The 27,857-nt window shown below is 36.4% G+C and overlaps 2 protein-coding genes across 3 annotated transcripts in view; one reads left to right on the top strand and one right to left on the bottom strand.

The window, feature by feature from the left end:
* LOC145670279 (putative cytosolic Fe-S cluster assembly factor AAEL012261) overlaps positions 1 to 27,857 on the bottom strand; it is a 262,772-nt gene that overhangs the window by 219,323 nt on the left and 15,592 nt on the right. The window lies entirely within an intron of this gene.
* LOC145670280 (uncharacterized) lies at positions 1,873 to 27,046 on the top strand. The gene is made up of 3 exons (XM_081738720.1): positions 1,873 to 2,091; positions 21,257 to 21,368; positions 26,372 to 27,046. Exons 1-3 carry the CDS (start codon positions 2,080 to 2,082, stop codon positions 26,746 to 26,748), a joined length of 501 nt encoding a protein of 166 aa, XP_081594846.1. The 5' UTR covers positions 1,873 to 2,079; the 3' UTR covers positions 26,749 to 27,046.

Raw genomic sequence — 27,857 nt, 5'->3', positions numbered from 1 at the left:
TTAACTTTGAAGATACAGAAATGAAAATATAATACAACAAAACTATTCGGACAGTTTGCTCAGGAGATAATAATATTAATAATAAAACAATGAAACCAAAAAGTTAGTACCTTGTGGCCTTGCCTTTCTTATGAAGAACTTCCTGTAGTCTAATAGGCATGCTTTGAACCAGTTTCCTGGTGTATTCAGGAGAGATTTTCCTCCACTCTTCTCGTAATCTGTCTCTCAGATGTTTCTTAGACTTTATGGGCGTCTTTCGTACCTCCTTCTCCAACTTGTCCCATAGATTTTCTATGACGTTCATGTCAGGTGATTGGGGAGGTGGATGGAGCACTTTTGGACAGTTGTATAAGAGCCAAAGCTGCACAACATGAGATGTGTGCTTTGGGTCGTTATCTTGGTAGAACATAAAAGTACTGATTAAACCCAGTTTTTCTGCACTTTTCTTCAAATTGTCTTTCAGGATGCGAAGATAGACATCCTTATTCATTGTCTCATCAATAAACACTAACTCACCTACACCATTGGCGGACATACAGCCCCATACCATGATATGTCCACCACCGTGCTTCACAGTAGCTTGTATATTCTTTTCCAGAAGCTCCTCATTTGGTTTCCGCCACACCATAATTCTCCCATCTGACCCACATATATTGAATTTCGATTCATCAGCAAAAATTACCCGATTCCACCATTCTTCGTATTTTTCTATATGTTGTCTAGCAAATCTGTCTCTTTTCCTTTGGTTTGTCTTACTTATATACGGCTTTTTCCTCGCGACGCGGCCATGAAAATTTGCCCTTCTCAATACTCTACGAACAGTTTCTACACTCGCTTGCTTCCCTAACTCTGTTTGCAATTGTGCAGTTATATTCGGAGCACTTAGACCAGGATTCTTCACTTTTCTCACTATGAATTGTTCTTCTGTGGGGGAAAACTTTCTTGGGCGTCCTCCCGCGGGACACAGTTTGAGCCTATCCTCTTTAGTAAACCGTTTGATTACATCGTACACCGTACTTTTCTTCATTTGTAGCATTTCCGCAATTTGACGGCAACTCTTGCCCTTTGCGTGGTGGTAGACAATCAGTTGGCGCTGATCGAACGTACTGTTCTTGACTCTCCGTCCCATTGAATACGCTGGAATTGCTTTCTTCAATACACATACACAAAGATTAAGTTCTGGACGTTGTTTCTGAAACTTACAGTAACTATTTACGCCCTCTTTCTGCATCCCAAAGTACTATTATTGTGTTACCATTAATCGCTGTCCGAATAGTTTTGTAGTGCCATATTTTCCTTTCTTTATGTTTAGTGTTATTAGTAACTTTTATTTTTGCACTAAAATGAAGTGTTTTGTGCTTTTCTGTTGCCTAATATATATTTCTTCATATTTCATACTTCAACTCACTAATTGTATTTATGTCTGTCACAGTATCAACGTTTATCCATGGAATTTCTGTGTGTCCGAATAGTTTTGTGAGTCACTGTATGTCCTATTCTTGATTCCTTTATTCACTGCAATCAAATCCACATTGTGCGTTGCTATGGCCTTGCTAAAAGGTGTCATATTGCTCTATGTTCGCACTTTAAGGAATGTTTACCATTTTCATCCCCCAGTATATATATATATATATATATATATATATTTATCCTGGTACTCATCAAACGACCATACATTGCCGATTTGCATTTCACCGAGCGACCAGGTCAATCGGGCGACACTATTTGGTCGTCCAGTGGGAAACCGTGTTAGATGGTCTACTCTTGCCACCAGTAATGCGTAGAAATCAACTTTGAAAATTGACTTTGGTGGTCGCAATGGTGCTGGGATAACATTTTTTGGTATAACAGCAGTTTAGGGTTCCATCGGGAGGTGCGCGACAGTCGCGAGTGTATAACCTCTCGAGAGTATAGTTCCATACATATCAAGGCGCACTGAGGCCCCGGAAATTCTAACTTCGCAGTTGGTAGCTATGACCATTGGTTGCGAGCATGCGCTTTGTTTTGTTTAGACGCGCACTCAAAGAAGATTTGTAATAGATTTTGGAATTAGAAGCAATAAGAATCAACGTCAAAGAAATGGAAGACAAGGTAAGAATCATTTTACATATTCTTTTATAGAGCACATATTTTATACCTATAGCTAACAGAATATGAAAGGAAAGTATTGTACATTTTCACTACAAGTATGTATGTCTGTTAGTAAACAACCAAAAGTAAATTTTTGATATTTGCAAATATGTTACGAATTCGTTGAGAAAAGCATGTCAGAAAGGTTGGAAAAATATTTCTGCCCGCTTGAAGTTACTTTTTTATTTAAGCACAAGTGTACATATTTTCCGGACGTTAGGAAATGTTTAAAATCATAGATACTACCTGCTCTTCCTGAAGAAAAAAAAATCGCAGTTTCGTATCAGTGGGTAAACGTCCGCAAAATGTGATATACCGTGGTGGGTTAGTGTCAATATTTCTGGTAATATTGCATGCAGCACTAGAAACGACGTTTTTAAGGGGATAAAAGAGTTAACTTGTACAGAGAAGAAATGGATTGTGTGAAAGAGAGGTGAGTGTAATGCTAAAAGTGAAAAAAGGGGAGGTGCTGCTTTGCTTTTGGCGCATTACATTGTGGAAGATATACAGGTAAATTTCAATACCTTGCATGAAAGGACATATTTATAAAGAACTAGTTTTTGCGAGCGATAGAATTAAAAACAAAGTATTTACCTCTGTATTTTATGTTTACGGTATGGACCTTGTGGTGGACAAACACCGTTCTCGTGAGTTTTCTCCCGGATCCTCCAACTTTCTTCATTCCACCATTATCACTCATTTCTCATCATCACCGTCTCCTTTAGCCTAACCGGCATAATCGTGGGACGTAAAACTTAAAGATTTCATTTCATTTTTTTTTTTTTTTTTTTTTTTTAATGTTTACCAGTGTAGGGTTATTAGTGTAAAATCATTACAAGTGCTTTACGACGGATAAAATAAGTGAATGCATATGAAAGGTGAAACTATTTTCCACCGCCAGTGTATTTCTGCACAGTGTATAGAGCTATATTTTATATTTACAAGCAAGAGTGTTACTAGTATCAAACCATGGCAAGTGCTATTAAAACTCGTATCACTGCCGAAATCCATTCGCTTATGGGTATAACCACTTTCGCTGATGCGCCTGCTCTCTTTAGACGCATCCTCTCGCTGACGCTCGGACCCGCAGCTTCGCCCTGCCTTGACTCGATTAGAAAGCTGGGGGGCGCGGTTGCTCAGTAGTAGAGCGTTCACCTCCGGTGCTTGGGGTCCCTGGTTCGATCCCAGCTCACGCCGTGTGGACTTTGTGGTGGACAAACATCGTGCTCGTGGGTTTTCTCGGGGTTCACCCGTTTCCTCCCACTTTCTTCATTCCACCATTTCACTCATCTCTCATCATCACCGTCTCCTTTAGTCTAAACGACATAATCGTGGGACGTAAAACTTAAAAGGTTTTCGATTAGAAAGGTTTTTAGTGGCCACCTAGCACATGTTGTTTTGTTTTTCGCACTGTAGTTTTTATGCATACATCCCGGATAGTGTTGTAAACAGAAAAAAAAACATTCGTATTTTTTCAGAAATGTACGTTTTTTTTCTTCGAAAAAACGCCTCTCGTTTTTTTCCAAAATTTCGTTTTTTTTTAAATAGTCATTTGTAATGCATCTTACGTCGATTTAAGTATGAAATATTTTTATGTAGGTGTAATCACCGCAAAATGCAACATAAATTAAACGCTCGATACTGATACGCTACAAATATTGTACAATTTACATGAATACCATATCTATTAACAATTCGGGTTTCAGCAGTTTTCATCAATATCAACTAAGAAATAAAAGTAGAAATGAAATTTTGTTTTTTCGTGAAAGCAGGCCTTTAATATATACGAAAATAATGTCACGAACAGTATAAAATTCAAATTACTTGTCTAAAGGGAAAAACTAATACTAATTTGCCTAATAGTATTTTTAAATAATTTATCGAGTATATATATATGATATGCAGAGCAGGCTCTACCATATCTGTAACGCGTGCAGTTGCATGGAGCGGCAAGTTTGGAGGGTTCGGCAAAGTCTGTTATAAGTAGAGACCGGATGTTTTGGCATTAAAAACTTGGAAAATAGGCAGGCAAAAAGGCACTTAAAATTTAAAAAATAAGCAGTAAAATAGGCATCAACACAATTTTAAAAAATAGATTCGTTCAAAATAGTGTTCAAAGAATATAGCAATATACCTATTTGTTAATGTCTTCTTTCATTCTACATGTAAAAAACGAAGCTTGAGATATATATATATATATATATATATATATATATATATATATAGAGAGAGAGAGAGAGAGAGAGAGAGAGAGAGAGATTGTAATATACTACGTGTTTGTGTTATTTACAGTATATAAAATATATATATTTCTCAATTAAATCTTATTTCAAAGAAAATGATAGAATACGCAACATTAGGCACTAAAGCAATTATTTAGGCAGTGAGGGGTGAAATAGGCAAAATAAAGTTGGCTTAAATTGAAACTATAATCCTCGATATAAACTTTAGAACGTTAATTTTGATCATATCTTTGGCATTGAAGAATATACATTTTGCCTAACATCCGGTATCTAGTTATAAGTATATTATTTAAATTAAATATTTCTTGTTGGAAACAGACTTCATGATGATGGTAGTTACATTTACTAAGCTGAAATTCTATTTGAATACTACATTCATAAATTATGTTTAGGTTGCATTAGTTTAAGGTCACATGGACAATGCTAAAGCAAATGGTCGAATCAATCCGAGCACAAATTGCTTGATTCTTTTCAAATGCAAGAATTCAATTCTTGAATAGTAGCGAATATCTGTTCCATTTAGTAAGTTATCACAGTTTTGATATGACAACTAGTCTTGTTTCTATCTTCAATGATAAGAAACTTGTTTCTGACAAAAACAAGTTTTTTTTTTTTTTTTTTTAAAATGTTAACAGATGTAGAAGAAAAATCAAGAAATAAAGATAAAAGAACTAGTTGCACTGGAATTGCAAACCGATACATTGGAATTGGAGCTCGATATTGAATTCTATAAAAAGGATTATCATATTTCTTCTGCAGATGTGTTTGTTTTATCTTTCACTAGCATAATAGATTAATATTTAAAGAAAAAAAAAAACACACAACGGGATTGCATTTTTAGTAAGTATTTAAGCCATTCTGAATGCGACTACACTTACCCTCCTCTTCGTTGTTCATGCTGGAGTAGCATACTTAACATGATGACTTTTAAGATTTGTTTTTTCTGGATAAAGGGGGAGTCGGCAAATTATGCCATTGCACGGAGCGACAAATTGCCTATGGCCGTATGATGATGATGTGTGTATGATGATGAAAGTTAATCGTTGATAATAATGGCACTTCTTGTGTATATACCAGACATTAATATAGGATGACTCAATTTGAAGTAATGCAGGGTGTTTCAAAATTAATATAAGGGTTTTGAAACTTTGTAATCTCTATTACAATTAACTTACAATTATAAATATTATATCAAATGAAAGAGCAGCTCAAACAGTTTTGTACGCACGCATGTGCACGCATTGTTTCTTCTATCTGCCGTTAGAAAAAGCAAGTAGCAAACATGGAGACTAGAGAGCAGAAAGCTTTTTGTGTTTTAATAAAGACAGAATCTGTACAGTGCAACCGTCTGTGTGAAGAATATTAAGGAGACGCTTGCAACTACGTCCATATCGTTTGCAGTTGCTACAGGTCTAAAGCCTACAGTGTACGATTTACGTGCCAATTTCGCAAGTGAATTATTGCTGCATAACAATGAAGATTTTCTGGATCGTGTCGTCTTTAGTGATAATCGACATTTCACCTAAGAGCTAATGTGAACACTCATAATGTTTGCATCTGGCGGTCAGCAAATCCTCAGGAGGTGATACAGTTGAAACGAGACTCTCTTAAATTGAATGTGTTTTGTGCCATATGGCGGAAAGATTATGGGCCTTTCTCGCCTATCGACTAGATGTGTACCGTGTGACGAATGAATCTCACATCGAACACTTGTAGCAAAGACTGTTTGAGGTGCTCTTTTACTTGATGCATTGCTTATAATTGTACGTAAAATGTAATAAGTAGTACGAAGACTTAAAACCCCGATATTCATTTTGAAACACCCTGCATTTCTCACCAACAGTGTTGGAACTAACAAGGGAACCTTCCGAAAATGATAGTTGCAGGGAAAGATGTAACCTACGCCAATTGAAAGAACTGTAATAGAGATGTTCATTCCCAAAAAATTAGCTGCCCATAGCAATAAGTTCAAGAAATATAAGGGGTGGAAGTTCAGGAAACAGCAAGGTTGAACAAGGGGGGAAAAGTGCAAATTCCGCAAAAAAAGGAAGCATAACAAAATACAATGCTGACAAGTGATATATAGAACGAGACTTGCCACAATAGGGAACAAATGAAGGCCACCAGTGGGGTTAACAGTGTTGCCAACTGCAATGAAAAGTACATGTTTTGCAATGAGCACTGTATGAAGTGAGTGCAATATTCAGTGTCTACCTGTAATGTAAAACATAAGATATGACGTGTATAATCAGTGGTACAATATAACAAAAGAAAATAGAAAATGCAGAAGTACGAAACATACGGAAAAGACGATGTTGGCCATAATGCGCCACATTTGGTCACGAGCTGTGCATATTAGAATGAACAAAACAAGAAAGCACCAACTATGCAGGAAACCGACGTACCTAGAGTCGAAAAGAAAAACGAGTTCCAAAGTTGGCAACACTGGCCATGAACATCCAGACAATTCTAATGTAGTTAGGCCACTCGCTTCACAAAAAGAAAAATCCGGCTACAGGCATTAGCCTTCGCATCATTTGTACATGCTCGTCAACATTGTATGTGCATTGTTCGATGAGACAATGGTCCAAACAGAAGATACATTTGCAGTGAGCACAGTGGAATATTGCCAATCCGTCACACATGGTACAATGATCACCTGTGAATGTCTCGAAACAGTACTCTAGAGGTGTCGGAACCTTTGGTGGTCTTTCTATCACATATTCACACCTGTAGAAAGCAAACATAATCAATGGCTTGATCTGCTGTGTGCTGCTGTCTGCAGTACTATCACCGCCTATATGATATATCCAGTGTCCCACGTAATTCTGCGACTGAAATAGTTTCAAAGCGTAAAAAATGTGACACATCCAGTTGTGCAGGAATGTACCCATGTCAGCGAGAGACAAATTTCTGTGAGACGCAAGTGCCCCCAAGTCAATTATCATAGGGTCCCAGGGGCCAACTTCAAAATTTCAAATAGCACCATCGGTCGAGTTATATTTCTTTCGAAAATCTTGGAATATGCAACAACGCATATCAGAAATATTTACCATATGGGATTTAAAATTGACCGCCAAAACTATCTTTTAGGTGACAAGAACAACGTGCATTTTTGGCGGCCATTTTGAAACCCGTGCTTCATATAGCAAATGTTCCTTATAGGCGGTGTTGCATCTATCCAGAGAAATATCCGCCCCTGTTCCCATTTGAAATGTTGCGGTTGACCCCTCGAGCCTTATGATGGGGCCCTGGGGGACTTGCTTCTTACAAAGTTTTCTTGGCCCTCGACATGATTACACTCCTGTGCAATTGGATTTGCAACATCTCTTTTCGCTTCGCAGCAATTTGAGATCACAATGTTCGATGCCATGTTAATACACAGCATATATTTGTTTCGGCTATTTTGAAAACCATGCTTCATATAGCAAATGTTTCCTATAGGTGTTGTTGCACATTCCATGATCTATCGAAAGAGGTACCAATCGGTCTCTGTTGCCATTTGAAAGTTTGAAGTTGGCTCCTGGGGCCCTATGATAGGGATCATGGGGGCACTTGCTTCTCACAGACTTTTATCACCCACTGACATTGGTACATACCTGCACAACTGAATCCGTCACATTTTTGTTCGTTTCGCAAATCTTGCAGGTCACAAAGTTTGCTGGGACACCATGTGTAATCCCACATACGACCCAACCATGACATAATGTTCACTATTTCTATTATCGGTTGTTATCTCAACCCAACCATTTCATGTTCCCCGACTTGACATTGCCTCAATCACTCTAGCATGGATGCATTCCGAGTGATGCCTGTTGCCGGAATTTTCTTTTTGTGAAGCGAGTGGCCTAACTATATTAGAATTGTCTGGATGTTCATGGCCAGTGTTGCCAACTTTGGAACTCGTTTTTCTTTTCGACTCTAGGTACGTCGGTTTCCTGCATAATTGGTGCTTTCTTGTTTTGTTCATTCTAATATGCACAGCTCGTGATCAAATGTGGCGCATTATGGCCAACATCGTCTTTTCAGTATTTTTCGTACTTCTGTTTTTTTTCTATTTTGTTATATTGTACCACTGATTATACACGTCATATCTTATCTTCTACATTACAGGTTGACACAGAATATTGCACTCACTTCATACAGTGCTCATTGCAAAACATGTACTTTTCATTGCAGTTAGCAACACTGTTAACCCCACTGGTGGCCTTCATTTGTTCCCTATTGTGGGGAGTCTCTTTCTATACATCACTTGTCAGTATTATAGTTTGCCGTGCCCCCCCTTTTTTGCGGAATTTGCACTTTTCCCCCTTTGTTCAACCTTGCTGTTTCCTGAACTTTTACCCCTTATATTTCTTGAACTTATTGCTATGGGCAGCTAATTTTTTGGGAATGAACATCTCTGTTACAGCTCTTTCAACTGGCATAGGCCACATCTTTCCCTGCAACTATCATTTTCGGAAGGTTCCCTTGTAAGATGTAAAAAGGAGAGAAAATTTTCCTTATAAAGTTATTGTTTACAACAACGATATTATTATTAGTCGAGACTATAACTACAACAACAACACGGGTTAGTAGTCAAACAAAAGTAATCACATGTACACTCGGTGACCCAGGTGCCCAAAGTGGCACACACGGGTGTGTCACTTTTTAAATCCGCTCCTGTATGGACACTAATTAAGATATCGGGATATTATTCTTGCCAAATTTGGTTGCACCATAGTTTTATCGTATTAATTTCTTTTTCTTCTGGTGTCGAATTTCCTTCTCAAATTTCACCCCAGTCAAAAATTCGAGAATTTTCTAATTTCGAATTTCCTTTACTTCATTTTTTCCCCTGTAGCTTCGTTGTAGAAAGACCTCCTTAAGATTTGCCAGATAGATACCTCGGATGGATACCTAACTGTTAACATCAATTGGACGGGCCTGCGCATAGTGTTGCCAATTAGGGAAATTAAAATTTCCCTAAATTTGGGCAAAAAATTCGAGATTTTTGTTTATAAATCCGTATCTATACGTCCGAGTGCAAGTCAACTTACTACAATCGAACATTTGTCCTTACTTAACAAACACAAGTACAGATCTTTACAATGGGGTAATTAGGGGGCGCACGAAAAATTCGTATTTAGGTTCTAACCCTTGATTTTTCTAGTTATTCCCTTTTATATTTACCGTAATATATTTTTGGTAATAAGAAGCTTTGTTCCTTAAATATCGCCATAATACTAGTAGGATATATTAGTGGTGTAATAATGTTTAATTTAAGATAGTTTGTGTCTGTCTGGTAGCAGTGTTGCCAGCTGCAGAAAAATTCCAGATTTTAGGGGGAAATTTCGGGAAAATCATCTGTTTTGTCTCTATTATTTCCCTCTTGTTGGCTACATCGGAACAAACGTACCAGTATCTGGAAGTATCGTCTTTGCCCTACACAACGCACTATAGAAAGTTTCAATAGAGTAATTAGGGGAAGTACAGTTGAGGTTTACAGTAGACCTTGTTATCTAATTGGAAAATAACTGATTTTTTTTAGGTAGAATGAAATATTTTCTATTGACATGCTTACTTTATTAGATATCATCACAATACTTATAGGATATATTAGAGGGATACCATAGCTTATTTTAAGGTAGTTTTTGTCTGTCTGATAGCAGTGTTGCTAGCTACAGAAAATTTTAATTCCAGATTTTAGGGGCAAATTTTGGAAACAAAATCCCTTTTTGTTCCTATTATCTCCCTCTTTTTGGCTACACTCTAACAAGCGCACCAGTGTCTAAAAGCTTCGTCCTTAGCCTACACAGCGCACCATAAAAAGTTTCACTAGAATAATTAGGAGAAGTACAGTTGAGGTTTATAATAAACCATGTTTTGGAAATGGTAAGAAAATGGTGAATTTCTGAGGTAGAATGAGATATTTTTTTTAAATTTCATGGTTACTTTGTTAGACATCGCCATGATACTTGTAGAATATATTCTTGGAGTAGCAAGACTTATTGTCAGATAGCTTTTGTCTTGTCTGGTGGCAGTGTTTCGGTCAAAACAATTAATTCCCGATTTTAGGTGAGAAATTCAGAAAATTTCCCTTTTCCCCTCTATTATTACCCTCTTGCTGGCTACATTGAAAGAAAGGTACCACTACCTGAAAGCTTTCTCTTTGCCCTACAAAACGCACCATAAAAAGCTTCAATAGGATAATTAGAGAAGCTGTAGCCCCGGCATAACTGTTGATTTTTTGCTTCTGAGGCGTAAAAAGTGTCAAAACTTCATGTGTATGATGACAGAGAATTTTTTCTTTCTTTCTTTGAATGGAAGCCAGAAACTTGAGGATTGCACTGTACCCTGTTAACACACCAAAGAACTTTTTTAGGTGACTTGAACCCATATGGTAGCAGTAGTGCTAGTTACAAAAAAAAATTGAAATTCGGTTAGGGAATTTTTTGTAAATTTTCACCCCTACATTTCCCTCAATAATTTCCCACCTGTTGGCAACACTGCAATGCAACTTAAACCAAAAAATAGCCACATCCATTTTCTAAAAAACAAGGCCTTAACAATGTCAATCGAGTGAATGGTTCTTGAGCAATATGTCACTAACTGAAAATGTAGGAAAACGCCAAAAATGACTTGGGTCCGAAAGGAATAATGACACAATTTTGCTCGTATAGGTAAAAAGAAACATAGGATTTGTAAGTTACGAGGGCTTTGACTCAAGTTCTGTTGATTATTTCAATAATATGTAACATAAATCAATAAATAATAGTCGCCAGAAAAAAAAACAGACATTTGAAAAAAAAACATGAAAAAGAACGATGTTTTTTATTGAAAGAAAACTTCACAGAAAAAAAAACGTTTTTCTACAACACTAATCCCGGACACTGTATTTATACGCAAATCATAAAAGAATTGTAATTTTTCAACAATTGCTTAGTGTAACCCCCTGGAGTATGCCATGTTATGTTTTCATGTCACCCAGAGCAAATTATTTAAGAAACGATAAGAAGGAAAATTAGTAAAAGAAGTTTAATTTTTCAACAATTATTTCGTGTGGTGCGCCAAAAGTAAACCTGCACAGAAAATGGGGTGATTGTGGTTGTTGGTTTTGTGTGATGTTTTAAAGGGCACGGTTTCTTAGAGGCGGAAGGGGGTATTTGCCGGAAAAGCACACTTGTTATGGGAGAAAAGATCGTGTACGTGAAGGTTGTGATATTTTGTGTCATTTTTTTTTTTTTTTTTTTAAAGAAAATAATGTGCAAGGGGTCATATTATAACGTAGGCCATCAGTATAGTGATATTTAGTCGACTGCAATGTGGAAAAAGGGCTTGAAATGTAGTGTGGGATGGCGGGCGCGTATATGTGAAGGTTGTGACATTTCGCGCATCTTTTCAAGTTTTTTTTTTTGGGGGGGGGGATCTCAGTGGTAGACTTACCTCTAGTGTGAAGGTCTATGGTTCGACCCCGGCCATGTGAGCCGGGGTAGATGACATGTCCGTGGATTTCCTTGGGGTTCTCTCGTTTCCTCTCACTTCTCATTCGACCAATTTATCTCCTTCATTCATTATCACTGTCTCCTTTAGCCCACTGCTGCATAACCATGGGACGTTAAACTAAAGAGTTCTTTTTTTTTTTTTTTTTTTTTTTTTTTGAAGTATATAAAAAGAAGATTAAAGTGCAAGGTACTATATTAGAACACAGGTCATCAGTATAGTCGATTCAGCAAGATTTGTTTGATGTTCTACTACTTACTTCGTAATTTGTAACACAAGTACCAGAGAAAATTTAAGATCACGGCTAAGAAAAATTCACAAATTTATTTTTTTTACCCTCTACTGCGAAGAAACGATGTTGAAGATGACAAAGCCTTTTATACTGTAAAAGTCTGCACATTGGGCCTACTTATAAGTATGCAGATGTTTATTACACCCAATAAGGGGCAGCTTGCCAGAGCGCCAATCTAATTTTGGAAAATTTAGCGGATGAAATATAGTTCTTTTTTCTTTCTTTTGAAAATAGGAACTGAAATCCAGAAAAGTGTAATACTTGTATAAGAGGAGTAAGTTGTAGGTTCTGAAGGTAAGCTCTAACCTAACGAGGTTAAGTGTTGCAGACTCAAACCAAATTTTGAAAATTTACAGAATGAAATGGATTTTCTTTTGCGGGAAGGGGGGGGGGGAGTGAAGGTCAGGTGAATGAAATGCTTAAAGTGCAAAAGGTGAGTGCAGTCGTTGGTTTTATGTCATGCTTTAAGGAGCACTCTTCAGGCGGAAGGGACTGTTTGGCGGAAAGGTGCATTTGTTATGAGAAAGTGGCGAAAAAAGTCTCATATATGTGTAGGCTGTGACAATTCGTGCTTTTTTCTTGTTGTTTTTTGTTTTTTTTAAATATGCATACGTAGCCCGCCAGGAAATAGTTCCAACATTCTGTCAGATTAGAACATAAAAAAGGTTAGAGGTTAGTTAGGCTCGGTTAGGTTGCCTTCTAGTACAGGCGTCGCCCTTTTTAAAATAAAGTACAAAGTGCCTTATTAGAACGCAGGCCATCAGTATATTTAGTCGATTGTGCAACATTTGTTAGATCCACTACTTACCTCGTTGTTTGAGTCTGCAACACAAGTGACTTCTAACGTAATGTAATGTAATATAATTTAGTATATATTTGTACTTTTCCTTTCATTTTCGTGTGCCTTGACGTTCCGATGTTTGTAGTGTTTGTTTTGATCTATTGTTTTCCTTCTTTGTAAGGCTTTAAAATTGAATATACAGTGATCGAAGGAATAAGTGGCAGCCCTATAGCCATCCACCTTTACTTTTTAACACTGCAAAAGCAAGTGTAAACAGTGAAAATTGGTTACTTTAGGTTAGGTTAATGAAATGATATCTTTAGGTTAACGTCCCACGATTGTGCTACGTAGGGCTAAAGTAGACGCTGGTAGTGAATGAAGAAGATGCATTGGTGGAATGAGAAGTGGGAGGAAACGAGAACCCTGAGAATACCGACAGACATGATGCCGTCCACCAACGAAGTTACGAACCATCGACCCTTGCACCGGCCCTTACCACTGAGCCGTCCCCTTTAGGTTAAGTTTGATATGTTACCTTAGATTTGGTTTGGTTAGGTTGCAGAACTCGAAGTCAACTTTTGTTAGACACGGCGCACAACAACTTTGCACTTGAGAGACGGAATGCTCTTCGCGATTTGGCTGCCATCTGACCATGATTTGAGAGGTAGGGAAGTCGTTATCAGCGTTGCCAACTGAAATAAATATTCGCCATGAATCTAAAATGTGATTTATTATTCATAATTCGTACGTTGTACTTTTTCATGTGTGTATATATCTAGAGCATTGCTAGTAGACGTTGCACTAGTCTATACAGAATACACACTACACTGGACCAGACAGAGTACGATAATAACACCCTCGTAACCACAAACTCCTCATTTTCAATCTACCAGCACACTACACGAAACCCACCCAAAGGACAAACCTCATCATGCATCGGAAATATCTTCTTTCGAGGGCTGAGTGAGCCATGTCTCTTGTTTTAAGCGAATGGAACGCTACGATTGCCAAAATGTACCATGTGTTCTGCTGACCAACAGCTGTGTGGGAAGATTTTTTTTTTTTTTTTTTTTTATAACCCAAAGGTTAAAAATAAGAAGGGTGAAAGAATGTTTACCACTCAGTACTACTTAGCATTTTGTTGGTGATGTATATAAAACTGAACTTTTGTTTTGTAAAACTATTTTAAAGTATCATGTGTATCTCTTTTGTGTGTTAATATCTGGCATTGTGTGGGGATATTTGTATGAGTTGTTCTTTACTATTTTTTACGTCGGCATGTTCAGGTGTATGCTACGTTCAATTATTCTTTAATTTTAATAATTGACTTGAAATTCTCTTGTACTTTGGTTAATTAATGCTATGACTACGGAAGATAAACGAACTTTAAAAAAAAATCGGGAACGGTGCTACGATCAGAAGTCAAAGTTGGGAAATGGTATATAATGTCAGAGCTTGCTTTGAGGAAGAAAGACAAGACGATGGTCCATAATTATCAAAGGTAGTGGAGAGGATGTGTGATAGCTCCCAAATAGGCAGACATTCAGTAATAAACTACTTTTTTTTTATTATTATTATTAATGGCTAGGATTTACTACTGAGAAGTTTGAATAATCGCGGTTGGCAACACATCTTGAGCATGCGTAGTATCAACCATTTCCTCTCGTTTTCATCTCACTCACTCGGAAAGCAACGGTTTCAAAGTGCAAAGTTAGCTTGTGCCATATCTATTTCTTTTCTCGTGAAAAATTTTCTAAATTTCTAGTTACGCTGGGATGGGATGGCTTTAGCTAAACCCATAAAATTGTGAGCGAGGTGAAGAGGGATGTAAGTGACATTGGGAATAAGGTTTATTTATGTTTAGAAAATGTATCCTCTGCAGCAAAATATATAAACTAGATTCTTAAGCACGTCTTAGTCCACTCATAGGTACACCCACAAATGCCTTGCGACGTGGTTCACCTTCTAGTTTATTTATATTTTCTGAACAAAATAGACCTTATTACAAAAGTCACTTACACCCCTTTGCTCCTCACTAACTCCACTAGATTGAATTGTATTTAAGTTTTATGACCCTTTCAACACCGAGGCTACATGAGACATGAACCTATAGTTTAACGTGAAGTCCGAACTACCTGAGCTCCCACTAGGAATCGAACATGAGTGTGTCGCGCCCGAGGCGCGTACGCTAACCATGCAGTCACAGACGAGTTTCGACTCCATTAGAGGTTAGGTAGGATGTCATAGCAAAAATGTAGAAATAGAGCGGTAAAGATGAATACTTAGACGTTCGATCAGGACGCAAAGTCTACTCTAGAACATTTATACTGGTATATTTTCAAGCACTTGAAAGAAATGTTTAAATAACCAGAATAAAATTCAACAGTTGTTACTCAATAATTTTTAGCATCGTACTTAGCAGGCAACAGAGGTAAGAAGTAATATTCTTTGCAGTTTATCAATTCAACCGAATAATCGAGTAGGAACAATCTAGAAATTAATAGATAATACTTTATTAACAAACACAGGCGTCTGTTAAATTTAGATTCTCAGAACATGGATCAGTGTTTGCTTCCAGTCTTAAATTTGAGCAAAGCGTGCAAACCACACTTCCTATTAAGGGTCATTTTTGCGTGCGTTTAAACGTTGAGTTGATTTTGAGTTTAACATCTCTTTCAGCAGCGAGGCTATATGAGACGTGACCTACTGATTAACGTGGAATCCGAACCACATGAACTCCATCGGGGAATCAAATCCGGACCTCCTGCGTTTAAACTAAACACGCTATTGTGAGGAAAATTTGCAAGAGGTATTGAAGGCTGGCATATGAACAATACGGTCTATTTAAAGTCTCATTTACTGGGAACTAGAATAATTAGTCTAAAACATGTTCATATCCCAGCTGTTGCGGTGGTTTGCACATTTTCTGGTAGAAAGACATGTGTTAAAAAAAAAAAAAAAAAAAAAAAGGAAAACAGTTTCGGGTTAAATGGAAAAATTTTTGGATTATTTTAAGTTGCCTTCCATTCGCCCACATTATTCGTGGTCTTATTTTAAATTTAAAAAGAAAGTTCATTTTTACTGTAATTTTTCAGCTTTTGCAATTGAGAATTTTTGGTGGGAAAGCGATCCGATGCGTCTCGTGTCGTTTTGGCGTAAAAGTGTTTATTTGAAGCACCATGTGCTTGTGAAGATTTGGCCTTTTCGTTCGGATATCTTTGAAATGGACGGAGTTCTGGACATTTTTCTGTTATGTTTGTCACCTTGGGCATAATTGGCACCATTATTTACATGCATTATATCGTTTACAGTTATAAAAAAATGTATGTTACATATGAGAATCAGAAAGCCAAAAGACATTTGCACTTTTCGATTAAATTGGTAATTTATTTATTTATTTTTTAATGCTCAGATTCGCCTCTTCAGTTTCGGCATCTGAAGACTTTAACCGAAACGGGCTATCATCATCGCATTTTATTTTTCTTTAGCCTTTTTCATCATCCTTTATTTGCAATAATTGGAAAGAAGAGAGGGAACAAGGAAAAGGGTGGGACAAGGTTGATTATAAAAAAAATCGCTTTGAAAATATATATGGGTGATTCCACGAAAAAGGGAAATTTTCTGTCACGGGCATTTCTTCAAACTACTACGAGAAAGAATCACCTCATTTTTATTTTGTTTGGTAATAACCGTCACAAAGTAGGTATGCCATGCAACTGTAGGTATGCCGACAGTTTGCAAATATAACACGAAACATACGTAAAAAATTAATTATTATCCAGATTTCTCAACACCGTGGGCTGTCACAGACTACAGTTGACTGATTTTAACCAATAAATTACAACTGAAGTCGCAAATTAAATATCATTTAATGGTAATTAAATGGAAGAGAACACTTCAATGTTTCGGTTTTATGGAAAGTAAACCTTTATAACGATTAGTTCCGAAAGCTTGACTATGCTTAGTTTCTGTCACCTCTATTTCGTCTCAACTCCATGGCATGAGAAAAAATTGTCATTGCTCTCAACAGACAGCATGGTCGTCCACATTGGCAACATCCACAAGAAGACAAGGCAGACATGTTTGACTGAAGAACAGAAAAAGTTGTGTGCATGTGTTAAAAGCTATAGGAAAAATATTTTTGTGTGTGGAAAGGAGGTGCGTATATTAATTGATACTCAACACCATGGTACTTATTACTGAATGTATTTGTATGGTATATACCCACTTTCCCTTGAGAAACCTACGACTTAACGTAGAAAATTCGTACACAATTACTCACATGTACTGGTTAAAAAGTGGGCCGGTAAAGATAAATTATATTCGATTTTCTCAACTCCATGGTGCTCAACTCCATGTCCATCTGAAAACTAAGGAATCCACGGTGTTGAGACAAGTTCACGGAGTTGATAATCCTATAGTGTTGTTATGCTCATGCTCTTCCAAATATTTGTTCTTTCAACATATTGATAGAAATAAAGCTCGTTTATGGTCTAGTGACTAGTACGCTCGCCTTTCGTGCGTGGTTCTGGGTTTGTTTCCTGGTGGAAGCTGAAAAATTAATGGTGCTTACTTCGCACAGTGACGCAATTGAAAAACTCATTTGAGTAGAGATGTACTGAAACCTGATCGCGCAGACCATCACAACGGCCGTAGGAGCCGACACGCTGACCACGTGTCATTCACACTCAAAGGCCGGTGGGTCCTAGCCCATTTAAGGAATGTTTTGCGGAAGTTCAGATTTGAAGCTGTCAGGTAGCCTGAAGTAAAACTTCAGTCAAGTCGAGATGGATGGTGTCTGTTTTTAACCTATTGACGTCTCAATCTATAAGTATGCGCACCAACAAAAGGCTTTTAAAGAAGCAATAAGAAAAATATTTTTGTGCATGGAAAGCAGGTGCGTATATTAATTGATATTGGTTTATTTCCTCTCTTGATTGATTGATATTGGATTATTTCTTCTTAACTAATTCGTGACTTTTTCCAACTCATTATTTGTCACATATGAGTCTCAATAGAAGTTTATTAAAAATTCCGAAAAAAATACATTCGGTACGTACAATTTGGTACGCAGGCGTTTAACAAAGAAAAAAAAAATGTTCATCAAAATCTTTCAATATCAATGAATTTCTTATATTTCTAAATGTTTCTTGTGTAATAGTCTATAGGAAGTAATATTTTTTTTTTTTTTCATAGATTAAAATGCCAGGAAAACGATTAAGTGAAAAGGAAAAGCTAGAAAGAAAGAGGGAAGCCGAAAAGAAACGTCGGTTGGTAATCAGGAATGATCCTATTAAGTATGGAGAGTTCAAGAGGAGAACAAGAAAGGTGGAGAAAGAGGAAGGAAGAAGGAAAAATAAAAGGCATATTCTCATTATCCGAAAGAGAGCAAAGAATAAAGATAAAAAGGTGGCGACCATCATCAAGAGAACATTACGAAAGGAAAAAATCCGCACAAGTTGCTGAAAAATTTGCTACTTATATGTCAACATCAGTTATAAAATGCAAGGATATTACATGGAAATATTCCGAAACTGGACATGGGAAAGGTGCTCCCGATGGGGGTCGGGGCCACTCTTGAAAGAACCGCAGAATTCCTTATTGCTCAAGGATATGATGTGGACATTAATTGAACAAATGAGAAAACATTGCAGAGATGTCAAGATATACACTATTTCAAAGGAAGAAATTTCATCTGTCGAACAGCAGCTTCCTCTCCACGAACGTTTTTGGGAACATCAAGTAACATGGTGTAACACAATACCACAAGTAATTAATTTCTGCTCTTTTTCGTGTTTTATGTATCTAGCAGGAGATATCTGCATTCATTTCCATCTCGGGCAACTTAACTACTATTCTCCACCATCAGTGGCAACAATTTCTTCAGATGTAAACATTTCTTGTGAAGTTGGTTTAACAGATGATAATCCACCAAAAACTGAAGACTGAGTTGCAGTTATATACTTTGATGAGTGGTAGCCCCGTAAAATTCAAATTATTTTTTAACTGGTAAAACCACTAAAAACTCTCGCTTCTATTATTATTTGGCCAAAACTTTTGATTACAAGGAGTTACTAAATTTTATCTTATGATCAGCTAATTGTTTTCTTTTCAGGGATTGTCGAAGAGTCTGAGGGCAATCTACGGACAGTCAATTTTATGACGCGGATCGGGAGGAATTTCTCCTGGTCCACTAAACCTGACGTTCAAAAAGCGTTGGCAGTTGACATTTGTGTAGATTAGAACAGCCCTTCCCTGTTTCCTCAAGACATTTCCTTCATTGGAGTGGAAAATGTGGGCTACTTAACAAAGAAGATCGAATTATCCAAAGAAAACTGAGAAATGATGAGTGCCTTACACTATCATTTAGTGTTCATTATACAGGGTGTTTTAAACAACACCGACAACGTTTGGGAGGTGATTCCTAACACCAAGATAAGACAAAAGTATAGACCAATCTGGGTGCACAAATGCTTCCTTTCGGAGTTATAGGCTGCCGAAAACATGAAAAAATGAACTTTAAAACCATGGGACCTACCGTAGTCGGGTCAAGACTTCACTTAAGAATTAGTATGTGCGCTATCCAAATATCCATGTTTTAGAATCCTGCGGTACTTGCACAACAACTTTTATGGAAGTAGTTGGTGAGTACTTCAGATTATATGCCCATAGCCAAACTCCCTCTATAAAAATTGCTTCGTGAGTACCTCAGGATTCTGAAACATATTTTTGGATAGTGCACATATTAGTTCCTAAGTGAAGTCGTGACCCGACTACGGCAGGTCTCATAGTTTTGGAGCTATGGACCTTTAAAGTTTTTTTTTTTTTTTTTCGGCAGCCTGTAACTCCGAAAGGAAGCATTTGTGCACCCAGGTTGTCTATACTTTTAGTCTTACCTTGGTGTCAGGAATCAGTTCCCAAACGATGTGTGTATTGTTTTGAAACACCTTGTATATATACCAAATATACAAATACACTTACCAAATGTTGAAAAAGTATTGAACTTTCGACGTGATCACACAGAGAAGACAGACGGTTTACGTAAGCTCAGAAAACAAATGAAGTAGACAATAGACAGGTTTAGTGACTACTTCATTTGTTTCTTAAGCTTATGTAAAACGTCTATCCTCTCCATACGATAGTCAACATATTGAAAGCGCAGTAATTTTTCAATATTTGATGTGTATGTGTATTTCTTTTTTCCTTATTGTACGTCACTTTGGAACCTTCATTAGATATATTTTCATATGTTTGCAATATTTTCTGGAGTATTTTTGTATAACAAATTATGATACGTGTCTTCTAGTTTGTTAGAATTTTAATAACATAAGGAGAATAATTCTAACTTACAAAAATTATTGGAAAATTATTTTAATTTTTCTGTAAATTATAAGATTAATCACTTATAAACCAAAACTTATCACCTAGATGTATCACGTTTCTCAACTCCACAGCAATTTTCAACTCCGTGTTAACTAATCTCAACTCCGTGTCCTATGGTCTCAACTCCGTGGGTGCTGAAAAGTTTATTTTTTATTTACTACACCAATAACGATTCAGCGCTGCTGAACACCTAATTAACATGCACTTAGTAGTAGTAAGTGCATCTGAAATTTTTTTCGAAATAGGCGACCTTCAACGGAACAAAAATTTTCCAAGTGAAAATTTCCCTTTTTCGTGGAATCACAAACACACACACACACATATATATATATATATATATATATATATATATATATATATATATATATATATATATATATATATATATATATATCAATTACTTTTATCTCAAAACTCAGTTTTTGAACTCTGTTTTCCCACAAAACTCCCCAATTGCTGTTCTATACTTAATCAGGGTTCCTACTGGTCAGGGAAGTCAGGGAAAATGGTGCAGATCAGGGAAAAAAGACTGGAAATCAGGAAAATTTTATAAAATATATTTTTCTAACATTAATTGTACGTCAATTTCAACTTAGCCAATCATTAAATATCACAGTATGGAACGTTGCACAGATTTTTATGAGTGGTAAGTTGACTGTACGTATGAGCAACTGATTATTATTTGTCTCTACAGAATAAATATTCTCATATATAAATATTTATAGTTATTTATTTCTTATTTATATGTCAACGTCATCCGACACATGTCATGAAAGTCAGGGAATTTCCTAGCAAAGGTCAGGAAGAAATCTGGAAAATAGATTTCTCCAGATCAGTAGGAACCTTGTTAATCTACCATGTGTATGCTTGCTTGGAATCAATTCTACCACTGTACTTAGCACTTGGTTTCATTTGTATTATTTTCAAACTTTTGTTTACTTACAGTTTTCAAGGTCAAGAAAAATTCTGAATTTGCTGCGGAGCAGAGACGGAGGAAAAGGATACGAGTCCACCCAAGGTTTAACGGAAGACGAAAGAAGCTATGTACTTAAATATTGTAAGTAACAATGAGCTTTTGTTAAGTATTGGGTTGGTAAGAATAACATGACCGCCCCAGCAGTGGCGTCATTTGAGGGGTAAAAAGTAAATATGGACAGCCTTAAATTTTCTTCCAGTAATAGATATGTTTACGGGATATGTTGTAATAGATATGTCCATCACTGGTTGAAAAACTAAGCATAGCTTTATGGATGGCCAGATCCGGGTCTCATAGGATTCAGATAGGGTCAGTGAGGGTAATTATGAGACACTGCGTGTGGAGGATAATTATCAGACGCCCGTCACTGATCTTCAACCTTGTAGGATAAATACATATTAAGATCATGGCCATTTAGTAGCATCCTTCACAATGTTTTGTGTATATTTTTTAGGTTCAGTTGAAAAAATTTTTAATATACCAACTTTTTCAACACTCGTTAAAAAATTTTTTTGAAATTTGAAATCCTATCATTAACTTTTATATCCACTCGTGCAGTAATATCACTATTGTAAAACCAATGGGTGTTGGAAAAAGCAGTTCCAGATTAAGTTAAATTTGTCCCTTGGGCGTTCCTTTCAGGATTACAAATTTTGTTACTGTTTTATCTCATTTTGCTTATCTGGAGGGTAATACGAGACGCATGCTGGAATCTGCCTCTATATCCTAATATGTTAATTTTCAAAACAGCTGTGTTCTGTAGTTTAGGTAGTCCTTTAATATTTTTTCTTACTAACTTTCGAAGTTGTAGACGTACATTATTTTTTTTTAAATAGTTTAGGTTGCATATCAATATAATCTACTAGAACATAAGGACAGAAATAGCCTAAGTTTTTTTTCTTTTTTTAAGGAAACAGCCTAGAACTTCGTCTAAATTTGTTTCAAAAGCCTGTTTTGCAACCTGAAACTATCTAATATGGCCTATTAGCCTACCAGGCCCATTATAGTCAACTCACAAAAATGTTAAAATAACATCAATGGCTGTTTCCAATTTCTTTTATTTATTTTCTTGCAACTCAGCCAAATATTTGTATCTTTATATAATAAATACAAAATAATGAAGAGTTCTTTCTCTTACAATTAGACTCCTTCATACCTCAATATCACATATAGAAAGCTGGGGACAACAGGTGTCTCATAATTATTTTGGAGGGAAATTATAAGACAGCACATATTTGACATTTACTCATCAACTTATGAGATGACAGGAAACTTCTTGGCAGCAAATTGTTACTTTATTGGCATCATAAACTATAGCCTAGGTTAACTGGTTACAAAACTAATGTAAGCTGAGTAACGTGGAAAAGTTGTGAAGTCTGTCTCATAAGTATCCTCACTGACCCTACGAATCTCGTTAAATATTTGTTTCGGAATTGCTACACCCATAGCTGGGAAGTCCAGACGCAACCGTAAGCTGTAAATCAGTGCCAGAAAGTAGGTGCGGTAACTTCTGCAAGTTAACTTTTCGGACAAGGTACTCACAAATTGGTAGTATGTTATTTTCGGATTTTCTTCAAATTGGTAGTATGTTATTTTCAAAATGAGATCACAAACCAACGTGCTTCTTGATGTCTCAATTTAATCTAGAAAAGGAAACATTCTACTTGTAACCCAAAAGTTTGCCCACATATTTCAGCTTTATATATTAATTTTTCCCATTGCTTTTACAATTATATATATATATATATTCGGTTTGGTCCCTGATTGTCACATCCCAAAATCGCCAAATAGTCTGATTAATTTGAATTATTAATACATTTCCTAATATCTCTATCTGTCAAAATACAGTATCAAGGGCAGCCGAGAGAATTTTTAGGCCGGGACGCAAACTAATAGAGGGCTTCTCACCTAATCATGAACAGATGAACGACGTACTCCTACATTTATTTATTATATTTAAACTACTTATAAATATATGTTGAGAACACCAACCCCGTCACCTCAGGCCTGCAAATAGACACTGTATACTACTATAAATATTAAAGCTTTTGGTGGAACTCAGTGTAAAATCTTACGAGTAACGGATGAAAACAGCAGAAAGTATAACACGCTACGAAAGAGTTTATGCACACTATAGATGCACGACACTACATGGACTAGACAACTTCTATCCTAATTAATGCATCCATTTCTACTTTTTGACTGGATTAAGACTATAACTGACTGATTCATTAACATAAATTTTTCCAGGCTAGTGAAACGTAGTGATGTTTCGGGTGGATTCTTTATCTATTTACTGCCAGAAATAGGCCCAATAAGTTCTCTCTTCAAATAATTGTGCAAAAACAGACTTTCTACATGGTATGATTTCATGGCCGCATACCACATAATGAGAGATCGTACGTTTAGGCACTAAAAACCTGGAGAATATGCACTTAAAATAAATAAATAAAAGAAAAAAGCTAATTTAACTCGAAACAATGAAGATAAAATACTCAATACAATTAAAAAATAAATTGAAGTCATATATAATGTGTAAAGAATATAGAATAGTAGTATCTTCTTTTGTTGTATATATAAAACGTATCTTGACATGCATTCCATATATATCTTTGGTAATTACATTCTATACAGCACTTTTCATCACTATACATAACAGTTCAAATGTTATACACTTTATCAGTACCCACAGCAGTCCGTAGTTTTACAGCATTGTATCAGTATACGTAGTAATCCAAAGTTTTTCGGGATTTTATCACTATAAACAGCAGATCATAATTTACATTTGATTTGTGCACGCAGGAGTTCATACTACAACACGCAATAGTCAGAAGATAAAATATTGACAGATTTCAAAAAATAAAATAAATAAAAATAAAATAAAATGTTTCGTGTATTTTAAGTCAATACATTCTAATGGTTTGTAAACACGAGAAATTATTCATCCCGATTGCATATGATTACAATATATTTTTTTAAGGTTTTCAACTGGTAAATTATGTCTTCGATCGGATGTGTCAAAATTGAGAACGATTGCTCTCCCTCCACGGATGTAATGGGGGCGTAATTGAAGCACGCAAAAGTAATCGATCATATTCATTGGGCACATTTTCGCCTTTCAATTGTTTTTAGTTTGTGCAAGTCCTTATTGGCTTCAATAACTTTCTCACATTTTTAATGAGCCACATGGCCCTTGGCACCTGGCACAGAGCAAATTTTGTCCACTATAGAGTAAAAGTGTTCTAGGGACTTGTACAGGGTTTTATTTCTCTCTTCCAAAAATTTTATTGCGCCTGGCAAAATTGAAGAGTGGGTAGCAATGAAAGCTAAATCGTTTCTCCTAAGATCATTGTTCAACAGTTGTATTATGCGAATTGATGAGGCGTCCTCTTTAGACAGAGAATTTGCTATTTCCTCTATGGTCTGAAAGTTAGTTACGTAATATAGACCTGCAGAAATTCAAGTACCCCATCTTGATATTACTAGGTTTGGAGGTAAATGAAGTTCAGGGGCAGTTTCTTTAAACAGCCGTATCAGGAGTGGAGTTTTGAGGGTTTTTGTGTGGGGGGAGGGGGGTATTGAAGATTAAAGCATTTACTTCGGGGAGTAAACCACAGATTTCCTCAGCGATTCGATGTAGAGCGTCTGCCGAACACGCTATGTGAAGCATAACTGGGAAAATAACAAAGTGTTATTGCAGTTTTCTTCATGCATGGTCCTGCTTCCTTGATAAACAAAAGAATTTCTTGGTGTTGAACACAATCCGGCCAAGGTAAATTCAGTGAGGATGTGAGGAACTGAGTAGTTGCTGTGCTATTTGATTTTAGCAGTTCCTCACGTGCTAGAAGAAATATTTTCGTTCCATTATACCGATTACAGCATTAGCAGAGAACCATTCCGTGGCATCGGTCGTTTCATTGATCGAAATCCATGTTTTTCCCACTCACTTCCTTCGTAATCCTTTCAATAACCTGAATAACAACCGCCTACGTAATTTTTCCACAGTGTTGACTCACTCTGTACCTGTTCATTTGTGTGCTTTGACCAAAAACTCTTCAAGGTGTCATTTTGTACAGTAATTTCCACAGAAGTATGCCTGCTTCTATGAATGCCTTACAAAAATCTGCAGAAAACTGAGACTGCCAATTAATAGCGTACCAGCTAATCAGTAAAGATTTTGCTAATTTCTGTTTTCCATTAGAAGTAAATTTATGTTTAGCAGTTTTTAAATGTTGTGTAACGTGATTTTTTTCACCTCACAATTCACTGTTTTTTCACATAACTTGTAATATAGTATGTATCCGTCAGTTGTAAATACATCACAATCGAAAGTCTTCACATAATTATATTTAATTTTCAACGCAAAATTTGGATTCCTTAAGCATCTTTTTTTTAAAAAAAACTTTTGCTCACAAAACCACGCATACACGATATCAGAGACTACATGCCCGGTTACAATACGAACACTATGCTGAGGACTTTAAAAAAGACCTGAACATTTTTTCGTGTATCTGTGGAATACAGCGCTGTTGCAAACAAAAAAAAAGTGGGAAAGGAAAATGTGAATCATACTTTGTTATTGTTTTCGGGGACATTCTTTCATTGTAGTGAAGTTTGACCTTGACCTATCCATAAGTTAGTTTGTCGTAATCTTATATTTCTCGGAAGAGGCAGAATCCTCCTTTCAAATACGAAATTATAGTTTTTTCCTAATGAAGTCATATTTGAAGAAAATGCATAGAACAGGCAACATTAGGCACTAAAGCAATTATTTAGGCAGTAAGGGGCGAAATAGGCAAAATAAAATTGAGCTAAATTGAAACTTTAACCCTTATGTAAATTTTGAAACGTTATTTTTAATCATATCTTTGATATTAAGGAATAGGCATTTTACCTAACATCCGGTCTCTACATGTAATATTCCAAACTTTGTTAAAGACTTGTAGCTTGCCCTACGCAAGCTAAGACGTGTAATACGTAGAAATGCAAATATTGTCCAATTTTATATTGCTTTCAATTTTTGAGACCAAAGAGAAATGTTTGTTATTTCGCTTCTTACATGTTTCTTTTTGACATTGTTTCAGATAGAATGAAAAGTGAAGAAGCTGAAGATTGTCAGTACCAATTGGACAGTAAATTCCTATCAAGTTATCCTTACTTCAATGAAAACAAAATTTATCCTGGTCAGGAGCAAGGAATAAAGGTGGAACGTTCCATTCCTCTTTTTATCGATGTTTCACCAAAAAACGAAACCAAGAATGTGGATATTATCTCTTTCCATCCTACGGTATACGAAAATAAGGACAGGGAGTATTCATCTGGAGAGAAAAAACGTAATTCTCGTTTTTCAAGCAAGCCCTTTAGTTCTCTTTTACGCTTGAAGAACAGTGTACATGTATCCGACATCATCATCTTCAGTTTCCACCACCTACGAAGACAAAGACCCAGAATATTTACCTGAAAATGATCTACAATTCTCTGATGATTCTTCCTTGTCTATGGATGTTTTATCGGATGTGGAAAATTCGCCAAGGAACATTCGAAGTCCGATCATTCCACGTATGGATTGTTCACTTAAGAATAATGATAAGAATGAAGACCCGACGGTAAGCAGCATAATGAAGACAACACGTAAAAGAGAACGAAACTTCTGCTTTTATTGTGAAACAATGGTTACCCAGTTTGCTAGGCATCTTGTGAGAAATCACGGTTCCGAAATGGATGTGCAAAGAATTATCTCCAAACCAATCGGAAGTAAAGAAAGGAAGGTGCTTATTTCAAATTTAAGAAAAAAAAGGCAATTATATCAACAGCGATTGCAGAACAGGCAAACCAGTTAAAAGGTCAGCAGTCAGCGGGTCGCCGAGAAAACTACTACCTTGTGTGTATTGTCTTGGATTTTACTCTAGACGGCAGTTGTGGAAACATCAAACGTTGCCCTCAGAAACCCGAGAATGAGATTAAACCATGTTCCCAAAGTGACGCACAAAATTTTCTGATAAAAAATGTAAAGGTTGAGGAACAACTAAGAGAACAGGTTTTTCCTAGAATGCGACCTGATAACATTTCCCTTACTGCCAAAACCGATTCTTTAATATGTGCGTTCGGATCACGCTTTCTGAAAACTCATCGCCAAAGACACCATGTAAATGTAACTTCTAGAAAAATGAGAGAACTAGCAAAGCTCTTGATTGAAATAAATAAAAAAAAAAAAAAAAAAAGAGACGCAAGTATTAAAAGCCTAATACAAGCTTTCAAACCATGTAAATTTGACGTGTTAGTGGAAGCTGCAAAAGCTTCAGCAAAACACGATGCAACAGAAGAAAAGTTTAATTCTTCAACGTATGCTATGAACATCAGCACGTCGATAAAAGATTGTTGTGATATTGCAATTTCTTACTTATACAGAAGTAATAATCGGCTTGATCTTACATTATCAAATGTGGTAGAATCTGACCTTCGCACCATGAAGTTATTGGTGGAGTCAAATTGGAAGTACGAAACTTCACATCAGGCGGCTAATGACCTGCATTGAAGATGAATTCTGTTACTGTTATTCCTTTGGCTAGC

The sequence above is a fragment of the Thermobia domestica genome, chromosome 14 (assembly GCF_964235325.1).
Source record: "Thermobia domestica chromosome 14, izTheDome1.hap1.1, whole genome shotgun sequence".
Classification (NCBI taxonomy): domain Eukaryota; kingdom Metazoa; phylum Arthropoda; class Insecta; order Zygentoma; family Lepismatidae; genus Thermobia; species Thermobia domestica.
Note: the sequence above shows the minus strand (reverse complement) of the source record. Positions and strands in the feature narration are given on the sequence as shown.

Bases quoted from the DNA above. Each gene is read 5' to 3' on its own strand.
- LOC145670280 (XM_081738720.1), top strand. The intron at 21,369-26,371 runs GTAAGTAACAAT...ACATTGTTTCAG, and splicing joins AAGCTATGTACTTAAATATT to ATAGAATGAAAAGTGAAGAA.